The 14,315-nt window shown below is 43.6% G+C and overlaps 1 protein-coding gene across 1 annotated transcript in view; it reads left to right on the forward strand.

The window, feature by feature from the left end:
• The window catches only part of CMIP (c-Maf inducing protein), a 123,056-nt gene that overhangs the window by 81,450 nt on the left and 27,291 nt on the right, over positions 1-14,315 (forward strand). The window contains exons 4-7 of the mRNA XM_031615386.2: positions 8,405-8,566; positions 9,669-9,710; positions 12,422-12,484; positions 13,534-13,614. Of these exons, the coding sequence (XP_031471246.1) occupies positions 8,405-8,566; positions 9,669-9,710; positions 12,422-12,484; positions 13,534-13,614 (348 nt within the window). The remainder of the gene's footprint in view (positions 1-8,404; positions 8,567-9,668; positions 9,711-12,421; positions 12,485-13,533; positions 13,615-14,315) is intronic.

A 14,315-nucleotide genomic window follows, 5' to 3' on the forward strand; every position in this document is an offset into this window, starting at 1 on the left:
CCTAGCTGTAGAGGAAAGCTAAAAATCGGGTGTTCAGCAGGTCTCTTACAAACACAGCGCTGGCAGTTTTTCCCAGGAGTGTAATTATCCTGCTCACGCGATGCACTGGGTGTGAAAGCCTGACTCTGGGAGCTGGCATGCACTAAGTGCCTTGTTAAGCTGCTGTATTGGGACCCAGTTCTGCATTATTGATGCTTTGAGGACTCTTGCCAATTACTTCATGGGTATCTGGAGAAGACTTAAAGGAGCCCAAAGCAGCGAAAGAGATCTAGGTGTTGTTTTAGATTTCTCTTTCCTGTCTTGCACATTTGTTTTTTTATTTGTGCATCCAGTGCATATGCATTTGTCTCTTTACTGTAATATTTGAGATGGGAAGCTTCCATTATTAGACTGTGGCCTAATAGATGCACTAAGGGCAGTGGGTGGTTGTATGACTTGTTTGCATCAGCCCCACTCTCAAGTGGTGGCACCTCACAGTCTGGAGTCCCCTTTGAGGATGCTGGCCTTAGGGTCACACACGCTAACTGCACACTGCAGGTCTTGGTTGGATCTTGTGCACAACACAGTGTTTGTAACAAAGTAGAATTAAGAATGCAAATTGCAAATCTGGTGGCACTTTAGTAGGCTAAAGGACTGCAGTAGATTTGATGATTTGTGCTGATTTGGTGCAGTGAGATGGGATATAAAAATGTGGATTTTTGTGGATATAAAAATGTCTCAGATGCAGGTGTTGCTCTGAAACCTGGTATTTCCCTGTGAGAAAGTGGGAAATTGAGAGCTCTGAAGCCTAGGGATCTGAAGCCAGAAATACCCTGTTTTTTTCAAGGTCCTTTTAAGATGCTTGCAAGCATCAAATCAGTATCCAGTATCCATCTCTCCCTAAGGCTCTGCAGCAGCTCTCTGACACAAACACGCTCCTCGAGCCGTGCACATCTCTCTTGCTGACGACATTGATGATGCAGGTGCACATGAGAGAGAAGCCAATCTCAAAGCCATTTATGGTGCTGGAGTGCTAGAAACTCAGCAAAATAATGCATTTGCCAAGGAGGAGAGAGTGAAAAAGGTGGGTAAGCGTCCATTTGGAAGGCTTTGCTGACTGGCGAGCGGGGAGGAGGGCAGGAAAAGGTGAGGATGCCCACTGCTAGCAGCAGAAAGTAATAATGAAAGGGGATGACGTGGCTTTTTAATCTGGTTTGCATATCTGGGAAGAAATAATTTCTCTGTACGTTCCATGGTGCTACCAAAGCTGACTGGTATCTCCCAGAAGACAGAACTGGAATGGATTCTCTTCCATAGATTATCTTTTGTTAACAGTTCCTGCCAAATGTAGCATTAGCAGCTGCTTAATCCTAATTTGAGGTGGTTTCTCAGGTAGCAAGTTCCCCTGATCAGGATCTCTTTGTGCCCAAAAGAACTTGCGTAAACTCTGCAGCTGTGCAGTGCCGTGCTTTCCCGGTGACGAATGGCTCTCGTGCTGCATGGGATGGGAAGGGTGCTGGTCAGTGGGGTGGTTCTGCACAGCAGGTATGTGCCTGGCTGTTCTCCACGGTGGCCTTGTGCACAGCTTTTTCTCTGGCAGACCTGGTCAAAGTGCAATGATAAGATTGTGCATGTTCGTTTTTTTCCTACGCACTATCTCTTCTCTGCAGTGGCAAAGTCATTTATTCCCACTGCAGCCTGAGTGCTGGTGGATGTCAAGGACCAGGCTCCACAGACACAGCCATCATGAGTGGAATATAAAGTGCACGAATAGGTATTAGAAACCTGGAGCAGTTCTTTTTGGTGTCAGGGGTGTTCTGTAACACAGCTGCTTGCATTCGGTCTGTGCACAGCAAGTGCTGCACCTGTGTAGCAGTCTTAATGTCACAGTGCTTTGTGACTTCTGCTTTCTTTGATTCATGCTAAGCTCCACAGTCAGGCAGTGCCTGCTGTAGTTGGATGCTATTTGTTTTCCACACAAACTGCATTGCAGTTAGCCTACTGCAGGTTTGGGAAAGTGTATATGGTGCACAAATAGTCCTGCTTTTCACCCAATAGCTTATTTTATTTTATTTTATTTTATTTTATTTTTGATGGAATGTGATTTTGCTGACTGCAGCATGTGTTGCAGACGCATGTCAGACTTACCCCCCTCTGCAAACTGTGGGTTGTGCCCACAGCAGTCCCGATACCCAGACAGGGTACAAGCCAAGCAGTGGCTGCTCTAGAAAAAGGAGCCAAAAACACTGCAGCAGGGAGCAGTGGGGTCCTGCAAAGGAGGAGATAGCTGTGCCTCAGTGCAACTGAACCTTCTCCCTGGTGATGAGTCAGAGGCTGTCGGAGAGCTGCAGATGAAGCAGGTGTCTGGCTCCTGCTCTAACTGTGTGACTCCTGCAACCTCTGCTTGGGGAATGTTCTCACTCTTTCTCCAAAGGAGTTTAAAGGAGGGGTTTGTGGACCCCACCAGCCTGCAGCAGAGCAGAGCTCTCCAGTACATAAGGGACAACGGTGGTCGTCAGTTATAATGAAGTTTTTCATCCTGCCCAAGATTAGGAGGAAAAGTACTATGCAACTTAAGCTTCAAAACAAAAGAACGACCACTACAAACCTCATATTTTAAAACATTTATTCTTTTGGGGAAAACGTTGCATGGGGTTTGCAACCCAAGACCACAGCACTGTCTCTACTAATGTTTTTTGCAAGGGAGGAGCGGCTTGTGCTTCTGCTAGAAACCTATCTGCAGTCATAGTGAAATTCTGCATAGCCAAAGCAACATTAAAAACAAACCCTAGCTTGGCTCCAGTATGAGAAATACAGAACAGCAGTTGCTGTGTGCAGGATGAAAGCTGATGTTTTGCCAACCTGAAGTGTAAAGCTGATGCTGGAACCGGGGCCTGAAGAATGGGAGTGTTTGCCAAAAGGAAATGGAAGCAGGGATGGAGGGTTTCGGGGAATGCATCAAAGTGGGCCCTGCCAAAAGCGTCTCCCATGTGGACAGGTCTGGTTACGAGAGTAACCGCATTAGCCCATGCAAAGTGCAGCTGAAGCTGCAGTTGGCCTTTTGCGTTTTCTAGCTGGGGAACAGCATCTCAAATACACAGCTACAGGACTTGCTTTGGGATCTGCCAGCTGCGCTCCTGCATCTTTGTGACAAAAGGCTGCAGGCAGGGATTTGAGAGAAAGGCAAGAGACCAATGAAAGCAAAGCGCAGATCCTTGCTTGCTGGTGGGATGCTCACCACTGGCATGCTCTTCCCTCCCCATGTGGGGCTTGAAGGAAGCCACGGTTTTTGAGTTGCCTTCAGTTTTTGGAAGCACATAAGCTATATTCACATTCAAATTTGTTTTCAGTGGGGTCTCTAAGTTTGAGATCCTTTTGTAGGCTATCCTTTCCTTCTCATCCTTTCATCCCTCCTTGTTGATGAAGGCTATCTTTGCAGTGGTTTTGAAGGCATCAGAGAGCACAAGCCCGGAAGGATGGTCAAGCAGGGGACAGTTCTGATCAAAGGAGGTGGGTGTGTATGTAATGCAGACATAATACACATCCATGCCATAGCTCCTGCTTGGCCATAAAATAAGTGATTAGTTGGGTGCCGTTGTGTGGAAAATGCACATGAACATCACAGTTGCAGTGAGGAGCTGCCCTGTGAGCCCCTCGTTCCTTTTCTTCCTTTCTCCCAAGCTGAAATGGAATCTGTGTTTCATCCTTTTAAAATTCTGTTTACTTCAGCATTCTTCTGCTCTTGCAGTGTATTGTCCCGGTGGTATCTGAGCAAAGGACAAGCTCTGTGCCTGTGGCAAGTGCCCATTCAGTTGTTCCAGCTTGTGTATTAGTAACAACTCAACCCACGTCACTGCTTGCTGAACCCGTTGAACTCTGGTAGCTTTGAAACAGTGCTGATTTGGGTGTCCTGGGTTTCTTGCCTGGGTTAGCTGAGGTCTGGAGTGAGGTGGTAGACACCAGTGGGGGGGGGGGGAGAGGGGGAAGAAATAGGAAACAAACAATAAGAGGTTAATGAATATAGGCTGAAAAGAGGTTTCCGGGAAGATGTTGCAATTGGGAAACACAGCAAGGGGATTTCAGCTTTCAGCTTGCTCCCTGCTGCCCAGTGCTTGTTGGTGGTGCTTTTATTTAGATGTGAGTTAGTGATTAGCGGGGAGCCAGAAGACTTCAGTCTCACTCTGGAAATCACAAGGAAATCATCTCAGTGTACTTGCACTGCTTCTCCTTCCTACCTTTAATCATCTAGAGCATGAGCTGCTCAGGGCAGAGACTGCTACTTGATGTATTTATTCAGGGTCTAGATTCATGGGTGCCAATCTCAGTGCCATAAATAATGTCAATTTCTTCAAGAATTTTTAATGTGAATTGGCAGAAACTGAAGAGTTATGTAGACCTTCACTGAGTGAAGATCAGGAAGTGTCCAGCTTATGAAATTTCAGCTATGGTAGGGAGCAGTGCATAACTGTTGCTGTGCAAAACCTTCAGAAGGTCAGGAGTTTGCTGCAATATAAGCAGTCCAAGCTCCCTGATTTATGACACTTTATGTAAATAGCCTCAGCCCTTTACCTGGAATGGAACATTTTGTGGACTTAGTCAAGTAACTTGCTTTTCTTCATATTGGTAGATCTATTTGCTGATTTGAGCCTATCCCTGGATAATGGGGAAGCACAAGTTAGCAATAGATTATTCTTATGTTGTGTCAGAATGTGGATCTAGCTGAGTTCTGGGGATGCCATCCTTGTTGTCCTCAAGGTACTGGGTTAATAGCCAAGATGCCAGCAGGTGGTGCTCAAGAATACTTGGTATAGATCCTGGCTTTTGTAGGACAAGCCAAAAGGAGTGTTGAACATTGCCAGCAAATTTTCCCATTTCTTATTATACAGCATTTTAACAAAGTGTTCTGCAGCAGAGGGGAAAACAGTTCCAGTTCTTTGTGCTCTTTGTTCCTCTGTACACTTTTGTCCAGCAAGAGACACCTGCATTTCACATAAGCTCCATCCAAATAAAGCTATAGTACCGGTTTGGCTCTTCCACCCCTCACTGTGCCAGGGGACCTCTGTGCAGGAGGGTGACCTTTTCCCTTTTGCTGGAACTGCCCTCGTTGCCCAGCAAGAAATAAACAATTGCTGGCACACGTGGCCCTCAGAGCCATGTACGTCCGTGCCATAGCTCCTGCTTGGCCATAAAATAAGTGATTAGTTGGGTGCCATTGTGTGGAAAAGGACTGAAGAATGGAGAACTAAAATTTAACTGGCTATTAAGGATTAGGGTTAGTTATTTTTTCTATTGTAATGTATTAGTTGACAGGAAGACTGGATCTCAAAAATACAGAATGTGGCAAAGCAGGGATGAAGTTTGGTCATCAAGAAGGCCGACTTCATCTTGTCCTTTTTGGCTCAAGCATGCTGGCTGCTTTAAGGTATTCTTTACATGAAGGGTCTTCTTGGGGTCAAGAAAGGCAGCTGTGCCATGCCTTACATTTTTGTGCATTAGAGTTCATATTTCTTAGTTCTCAACAATACCAGTATTATCATCCCTGTCTGGGGAAGTGGTGAATGAGCAGGGGCCATAGATAAGGCCATTATGGGATAGAATAGCAAATGAAGATGTCATTTAAAAAAGCTGAAAGTTTCCTATGCCATAGACTCTACTAAGCTTTCTGTTCATAGCTTTCTGTTCAAAAGCTTTTGAACACTAATGGCAAAAGCCACTGCCTACAGATTTTTGTCACATGCTTGCTTAATAACACTGGAAAAGTAATTTTTCTCATGTGGGCTTCAATTCCTCCTCCTCTAAAAGAGGATTTAAAGTTAGATCCTTGGGTTTCTGCAAGACTTAATTAATTAGAGTGATTTGAGAATGAAGGATGCCCTGTCAGTGTCACTTATTCCCTATGCTGCTTCTTCTTCTGGATACTTATTAAATTCAGTGGTTTTGTTTTAAGAGTCAGCTTAGCAAGGTTTTTGGAATGACGTTAGCTGTGTGGTTCTGGCTGGTCAGTAACTAGAAGGGTCAAATTCCAAGCTGGCATGTGTTATTTTTACTCACATAAGTGGTCTCAGGAGCTGCTGCTTTTAGCAAAATCCGTGTGAAGCTGGATTCCCAGCCCAGGATTTTTCTTGTACACATTAATCTTGTGATGAATGCCGTGTGAGCAAGTGAAGGCATCTTTCACACTGTGTTCAGGGGAAGTAGCTCCCTGCGCATGTCCACATGCCTGTTCTCCACCACAGGTCTTTGCCCAGCAGCTTTGTTTTTAAGCTCATGAGCAATTGTTTCTCCTCACTCCAGAATCAGTGCAGGTAGAATAGAGCAGATGGCTCGGTGTTGGCCAAGTGCTCGCTGATACAAAGCAAATTGCTTCTGTATCTGACTGATAGGGTTCAAGCTTTAATTGAGGCTTTCAGCGAGGCACTCAACGGTGAAAAGCGTTCTGCTGAGAAAAACAGTGGCGTAACCATGGGCGAAGGTTCAGGACAGCAGAGTTCAACCCTCTTCAGGACAACATCCCTATTTATTTATTAATTTCCGGCTGCTTTCTCACCATCACTCAAAAATCCTGCAACGTCCCCTCAAGGCTGTGGCTTGGTGATGCACTCTGACGTGCTGAGATCTGGAAGCAGAGGCTGTGAAGTGTGTGGTACTTTCTGCTGGTGTGCACACAAAGGTGGTTTTCCCTGAGTGCTGCCTGTGAGTGGCTGTCTGCTTTTGTAGGTCTCCCTGGCGCAGCAGGGAGCACAGCTCCTTCTGTCTTCTCTCTTATGTGCGTCAGCATCAGCAGAGCTTTAATTTTTCATGGCTGTCTCTAAAAAGGAAAGGAAGCCTCCCTTGCCTTGGATACATGGCTTTCTTTTGTGCTGGAGTAGGTCCAACAAAAAGACCCTAAAAAGAGACACTGTGGATAAGCGAAATCGAGCTCTCTGATTCAGATTTCCTAAAGACTCCAAGAAATCTGAGGTGGTATGGAAGCAGTGCTGGCAGCTTAAAGCCATCAGTGCATTCTCCCTGCCCCAAGGAGCTTGGAAGTACAAAGTTTTTTGCTCTGTTCTGAAATCCAAAACACATTCAGTAGTGTCCACAGCATGTTTTGCTGTTCCTCTGCTTTGTCAGTGGCTTAAAATGTACTGGAAGTGTGAACTGCTGCCAGCATGCTTTTGTACTTGCCTGAATTCAATTAAAAAGATAATTGGATTGCTTTATCAGCCTTTACGTGTCAGCCCAATGCCAGCCTCTTCTACCCCCTTCAACAGTGCAGAAAAACCCAGAGCATCCAAAATCTGTTTTTCTGCATTGTTCTCTTTTCTTGTGTTTCAGATAGGGCACAGAGGTGGCTGTGCTTTGTGCTGGGCATTCTTAGGGCTGCTGCTGTGCTGGGGAAGGAGTGAGCGGCCTGCTGGGATGGGCCCGGCAGCGAGGAGAAGGGAAAATGCATGTAGCAAGTCCCCAAACCAAAACTGAACAAAGCAGGTCAACCCTTTGCGAAGTTTGCTTTATCACACTGATGATTCAAGCCAGATCTTCAAGCTGCATGAAATGGGCAGTTCTTGTGACCCGGGGCTTAGGCAGCCAACGCAGTCCTGCAGGCCTCGAGGCCTGTGCCTTGGCAAGCCCTGCTCCATGTGCTTCGTGCTGTCATCAGGAGTGGTGTTTGGACTCCAGACATCTCTTCTTTGAACTTCTAGAGTTTCATTAAGTCACCTCTGGGGATTTGGGTGGGTGGACTTCCTCTGGGCAGCGCTATTTATAAGAGCCAGCAGCCTGCAGTGCAGTTGTGTGGTAATGTGGCTGCCGAGGAGCTGGTGGGAGCTGCCTGGAGTTCAAAGCAGCCAGCAAGGAGTGAGGAATGATGTTGTTGGGCAGCCTGAGCATGGAAGTGCTGAAACGCTGTTGCAGGGAAGGCTTAAAGACCCAGCCAGTGCGTTCCTGTCACCACTAGAGAGTCACGACACAGCTTCTCAGGAGCCTTCATGGAAAGGGAGAAAAAACCACCTGTGGATCAGTGGGAATTTTTCACCGTGATGAAGTTCATTTTTATTTGTTCTGAATACAAATTCATCAATGAGCAACACAGAATAAAACATCTCTGGAATGATATTTTGACCTCCTCACCCCTGTGACTAACTCCCTTAAAAGATCCTAGAGCTTTGGAACCAGTGCAGTAGCAAGTACCTGTGGTTAGGCTGAGCAGTAAGGTGTTTTCAGAAGAAAATGGTAGAAAGAAATGCTGTGGAGTTTCAAAACTTGTCTCAAAATCAAAGGAAACCGTTGGTTTTATTTTCCATTTAAATGTATCTAAGTACAGCCTTTTAGCAAACAGGAAAGGCAAAACTCAAAATACAAAGCAATCCACTTGAAGGTTGAACGTAAGTATACATCTAAATCAGCAAGAGCTGTTAACATGAGCCTTTCCTTTTTCTTGCAGAAGAAGATATACAAGTACAAGAAGGTGCTCAGCAACCCCAGCCGCTGGGAGGTGGTGCTGAAGGAGATCAGGACGCTGGTGGATATGGCGCTGACGTCTCCGCTCCAGGATGATTCTATTCACCAAGCACCACTGGAGATCGTCTCAAAACTGCTCTCAGAGGTATGACCATGCTCCTGCAAGACACTGTCACCTTTAGATGAGGGACAATTAGTTAAAAAATTCATGTGTGGGTTTTATTTTAACTTGGTCTTTCAGAATTCTTCTGCTCATGATTTGAGTGGAATTTGTACTTGTTGGAGAAAAAGAGAATTTGATCCATGTTAGGTTTTTTTCTCTTGAGGCTTTGGGGCTTTGTTTGGTTATTCATGGTAAATTTGTTATGGATCTGATTCAAGCCTTATTTCAAGTAAGCGGTGAAACTCCCCTTGACTTCTATTCCACTGGCTTTGTTTGCATGACTGATCATCTTTGTACAAGGCCAACAATATGTATTTGCTAATAAATTCATCGTGCAACTTTCTATTATTACCAGTTATCTCAAAGAAAAGTATCCTCCTTCTTCAGAGACATTTACATCTGTTTCAGATAATTAACTTTTCATGGATAGGAAGTATAATGCCAGGCAGGTTTTTGGTGTCCCAGTTCTGATGCGCAAAGATTCGTGATAACCATAAAAGTTGCTAGCTGGTGTTGCAGTCAGCTAAGATCTTAATAGCTTAAAACTTTGTGACCTCTAAATGGATCATGCTGCTGAGAGAGCCAAAACCACTGCATTAGTCAAAACCAATGACTTCCAGTAGTTTTATTGGCTTGTACTGTGTCCATTTTAGAAGAAGGAACTTCAGGAAAACTGTAGCAGTTATTTTACTACCAAAAATGGTATGCAACAATTCTTTTACTAATTTTCTTAGAAACGTACAGCCTGGTGGCAGAAAACGGCTTTAAGAAGTTTATCACTAGCTTTAGTTTTTCATTTAATTGAATTCTGCTCTGGCATCCTGGTGCTTGCTCAGCTTTCATAGCTGGGGAGCCTTGAATCTGATAGTGCTCAGGAAGGAGTGGAAGCTTGTACAGCTTCTTGTACCAGGTGGTGTAAGACCTTCCTTAAGAGAGTGATTTTAGTAAGATTAATTTGATTCTAAAATAAACAATTGCAGCCTTGAGCATTTCTTCTGATCCTGATGGTAGCTGAGTACAGTGTATGCTAATGTACCAGCTCAGTACCGTTTGCTCACTCATTTCTTCTGTTTAACCCCTTCAGAACAACAACTTAACCACTCAAGACCATGAGAGCATTATTGTGGTGAGTAATTTTCTGTCCAGATTTGGGGACGAATCTGTGTTGGTTGTTAACACTTCTCTTACTGCTTAAGCCTCTGTCCTAGAGAAGTAGGGGAAATATGAAAGCACTTCTATCAATGTCAGTGAATTTTGAGTGGATCAAACCCATGTGGACTATCAGTTTTCATGTGGCTTGTTGTTCCTCTTTTCATGTTTTGTGGTAGTTTCCTCGTATGAAACAGCACAGCATTTGTAGGCTTAATCCTTTCTCAGAATGGTCTTCTTACTGGGGTATAGAGTGCTGTGTTTGTATCTGTATACGTACTTTAAATAGTCAAAAAAACATCATTTCCAGATGTGCCCTATAAAACCCTTAGGCTTAGTAGTTTCCTGAAGGGCTAATGCTGCCATATACAGAATGTCTCAATTTCTGATGGTATGTGAGCAAGTGCTTGTTTTTTGCAAGTATAGTTATGTGTATGCACCACTGCAGTTTAACCCTCTGTTCACTTGGTTTATAGTAATACCCTCCTCAACTTCTATCTCTTCTGTAAGTTGTGTTTATTTAGGCATAGAAATAAGTGAATCAAATGGCAACCTCAGCGTAACAAAATACAGAATCTCAACAATTTATCAGAGAGGTGGAAATTGCTTCCCCATCACTATAATTTAATTTCAGTCACTGGCAATTTCCAGGAGATTTTCCCAGTAATCAAATCTTGAAATTCACCGCCTGATGGTATCACATCTCCTTGGATCTTTCTGCAAAGTGACAAGGCAGCGTGTTGCTGCCAGTAGGTGTGAATTGTGTTTAGCTGCTGCTTAAGATACCATTTTAGCTGGGATCAGTCACTGAAATAAGTTTCTGAAGTGGCATCTACTTCTCTTTGTGATCTGCTGTAGCTTTTGTTTTCCTCCAGTTCAGACTTCCAGTTAGAACTGTGTTTTGAGTGAAAGACTTTCTAACAAAAGATGTCAGGTAACCCTGCTGTGAGCAGGGAGCTTTGGCTAAATGGCCTCTGAAGGTCCTTACAGCCAACATTTATTAGTGGTTCTGAGAGCTGGCTGCTTCATTCAGTCATGCCCTGCTTCAGGTTGTGCCCAGCTGTGAAGGAGTTGGTGTTTTCTGCCGTTGTACAGCTAAACTGTATTATTATTAGGAAGTACTGCTGTTACTGGTATGGGTATCGTGTCATAGAAGTACACAGTGATTTGCTGTGTGGATGAAACCATCTTTCCTTCTCCATATGATCCTGGAACAGATCAATATTACTAGTCATCCCTTCCTGGTAAGGGATATTGCTCACAGCTGGGTGATGTGAAACAGCAGGGTTCTGCCTTTAACCACAGGGCACAGAAAGAACACAGGCTTCTCTCACGTTGTCCCTCTTCCACAGTGACTGTACAGGCAGAGTTGGGACCTGCTTGATAAAGTCTGCTACCCACATCCAGTAGGACTGGGCTGAACAAAACAGCCATCCAGCTCCATCTCTGAGGCAATGATCCTCTGAAAGTGGTCACAGAGACACAAAGTCATGGGGCTTTTGCATTGCCTGGCTGGTGGGGGTTGGCAGATGCTATGACTGACACTGCAGGAGATGGATTGAAGAAAGTTCTTTAGGTTGGGTGTTGGATGGGTAGCAAAGATGCTCTAGTCTCATTGCATGACGTTGCCTTCTCCATCAGGCCACTGTTGCTGGGCCACCAGCAGAGGAAGTGACTAGTTACACCAGAATGAACAGAAGCTTCACAAATATTACATGGTAGCCCAGACAGGTCTTGCAGGTGCATATGGATTTCATTGTTGAAATTCACATTAATCTTAACCTGTTTGCTTGTGAAAGTGGCTGTTGTGAAACACATTTTGAGCAAACTCACTGAGGCTGAAATACTGAAGAAGATGAGAGGGAGAGCACAAAGCAAAATAGGCTACCATAGTAAAACTGCAGATGCCATCCAGATAAAATATCTGGTGTTCAGTTGCTCAATACAGAATGTCCTAGCTGCTATGTTTAGAGTCTTTTAAATGGGTACTGGGAATCCCTTTAGCTCAAGATTGGAAAAGCCCGAAGGCACCATCATGTAGAGAGAATACATTGTTCTAGTATTATTTTCTAATTTACAAAGGAACTAACAACAACGTAAGTTCATTATGCTTTCAGTGCCAGGTATGACCCCCAATGTATTTGCTAAGCATAACCACATTGGTTTGCATAGCAACAAAAAAGGAATGATTGGTCTCAACTTTCACAAAGTTAGATGCTCGATTTTGATAAAAAGGGTCTTTCCAGGTAAGAAGAGTGCTGTATTTCTTTTTATGATTTGTTGGCTGTATGTGAGTTTGAACTCTTTCATAAGACACACGTTTGCTTGAAGTTTTTCTGTTGTATCTTTCAGAGAGATGTTATTACTGAAACAGTGAGGCAGAGTTGTCCTTGCTGTGTTACATACCAAACAATGGATCTGCTCTTGTTTTCATTCAAACCATTTAAAAAAAAGTGTTGTGGGTTTATACTGGTGTATTTAAAAGCAAAGATTTCCAGAGGGTTCATAGTAAGTGTAAGCTTACACGTAAAATGCACAGCCCATCTCTAATTCCTATACAGATGCTTTTGTCCTTTTTTAAAAGTAAAGTGACCTCTCTTTTTGGGGAAAAAAAATCCCCTTCAAAAAGCTTACTGCTGTTGTAGTCTTCTAATTAATTTACTTCTCTCTCTCTCTCTTTTTCTAAAGGCAATTGCACCTTTGCTGGAAAACAACCATCCTCCTCCTGACCTCTGTGAATTCTTCTGCAAGGTATCAAAACAGCTTTCTGAAATCTCCTACTTGTGTCTGAGTGTAGTTCTTAAAGGGGGTTTTGGTTTCTTCTTTAGGTCCTTACCTCAAATCTTTTGGTCAGCAATTAGTGATATTGAAATAGTTGACAGCACCATTCTGATAAATAGATCCATATTTTTACTACATCAGCCTGCATAGTACTGATGATTTATAAGAGTTCAGATCTTCAGACTCCTCCACCTCGATCTGGGTACATGAGTTGTCCAACTGTGTGTTCTATTTAGTTAATGCAAAATCACTGGAGTCAGTGGGTTGGTAATGCGGTGTGTAACTCAGACATAATGGTATTATGTCATTGGGTAATGTCAGTAGAAAGATCCTAAGGACTCGACCTCTTTCCTGGTAAATCTATTCTTCTGCTTGCATCTTTTCTGTACAGTTTGGAGTATTTCGGATTGCAAAGCTTTGGGATTTGTAAATATTACTTTTCTTCTAGGTTTCTTTGTGTTTCAGTTTTAAGTCTGCTCTAATCTTCTTGCTGATGAGTGGATGTACATTTGTCAGATTGCCTGGATCTTGCTTAAATTTCCTACCCAGAGTTTCTTGTCAGCAGTCACACCTGTGGAAATTAGGTCAAATTTCAAGACACAACACTGACTTTGTTTCACTTTTGTAAGTCAGCCTCAGGGCTATTTCTAGACTCAATCTGAAATACTTCTAAAACTCTGTGTTGCCCACCTCCAACCTACATGGGCACTTTCATATTTTTTCATGCCTTTGGTCTCCCTTCAGAAATGGGAACTTAATTATCTTTAAAGGTATGGGACAGGCTTTGTACAGTTGCAGCAAGGGAAATTTTGATTACAGGCTATGAACTCTCCTTCCTCAGAGATAATCAGAACTTGAGTGGGCAAGTTTAATGAGCAGGCTCACGTGTCTTCAGAACTAGCCCTGCCTTGAGCAGAAGTTTGGACCAGATGACCTTCAAGAGTCCTTTCCAGCCCAAATGGGTGAGAGAGACCCACGTTGCTAATTCTGCAGCTCACTAAATGACTTGTTCCTTACAGCACTGCCGAGAGCGCCCACGGTCAATGGTTGTGATAGAAGTGTTCACACCAGTGGTACAGCGGATTCTCAAACACAACATGGTGAGTGCGTGCTTTACGGGAACCTGGTCAAGTTAGAGAAATCTTACTGTGACATCCTGTGTAATGAGCAACTGCTGTCTTGTCCATAATGCACAAAGCAATGTGACACCAAAAATCAAACCCCCCCAGTGTGAATGTGGCATGTAATCACTTATCGCTTCGTAATACAGAACTAATAAGCATGCAGTGGCATTCAGACAAAGCTGTGATTCAATGAGTGTTTCTCTGGCAGCACTGCCAGCTCGTTCAGCTCCAGCCTTCTCCCACCTGGCTCCTTGTTTATGCTCTGCATGTCATCCTTATTGTTATATTGGTTTAAAATCAATTAAAAAGCAAAATCAGCATAGGGACTTTTTTGATTTTTGAACTGAGACCCTGAACATTTTGTCTTTAAGACAGCACTAGCTCTCTGCAATTCCATTTTTCCTTAGACTCATGTTCAATATGTTCTTATGTAAATTTCCTGAGTTTCCTTATGTTTTCCTACTTGTTCTCCATACTTCTCATTCCAAGCATTATGAACTCCTGTCATTTAAGACTGTTCTTTCCTAGGCTGCTTTCCCTCTTCATATTGCCAATTAATTCCATGGTAGTGATTGGAATAAATGCTAGGGAACTACCCAACCAGCCTCTCTTTCCACCCTGTGTACCAAATTTTCTCCCTTCACCGACACTGAATATATTCTTGCATGATCTGTACT

This window comes from Phasianus colchicus, chromosome 13 (assembly GCF_987193195.1).
Source record: "Phasianus colchicus chromosome 13, bPhaCol1.hap1.1, whole genome shotgun sequence".
Classification (NCBI taxonomy): Eukaryota; Metazoa; Chordata; class Aves; order Galliformes; family Phasianidae; genus Phasianus; species Phasianus colchicus.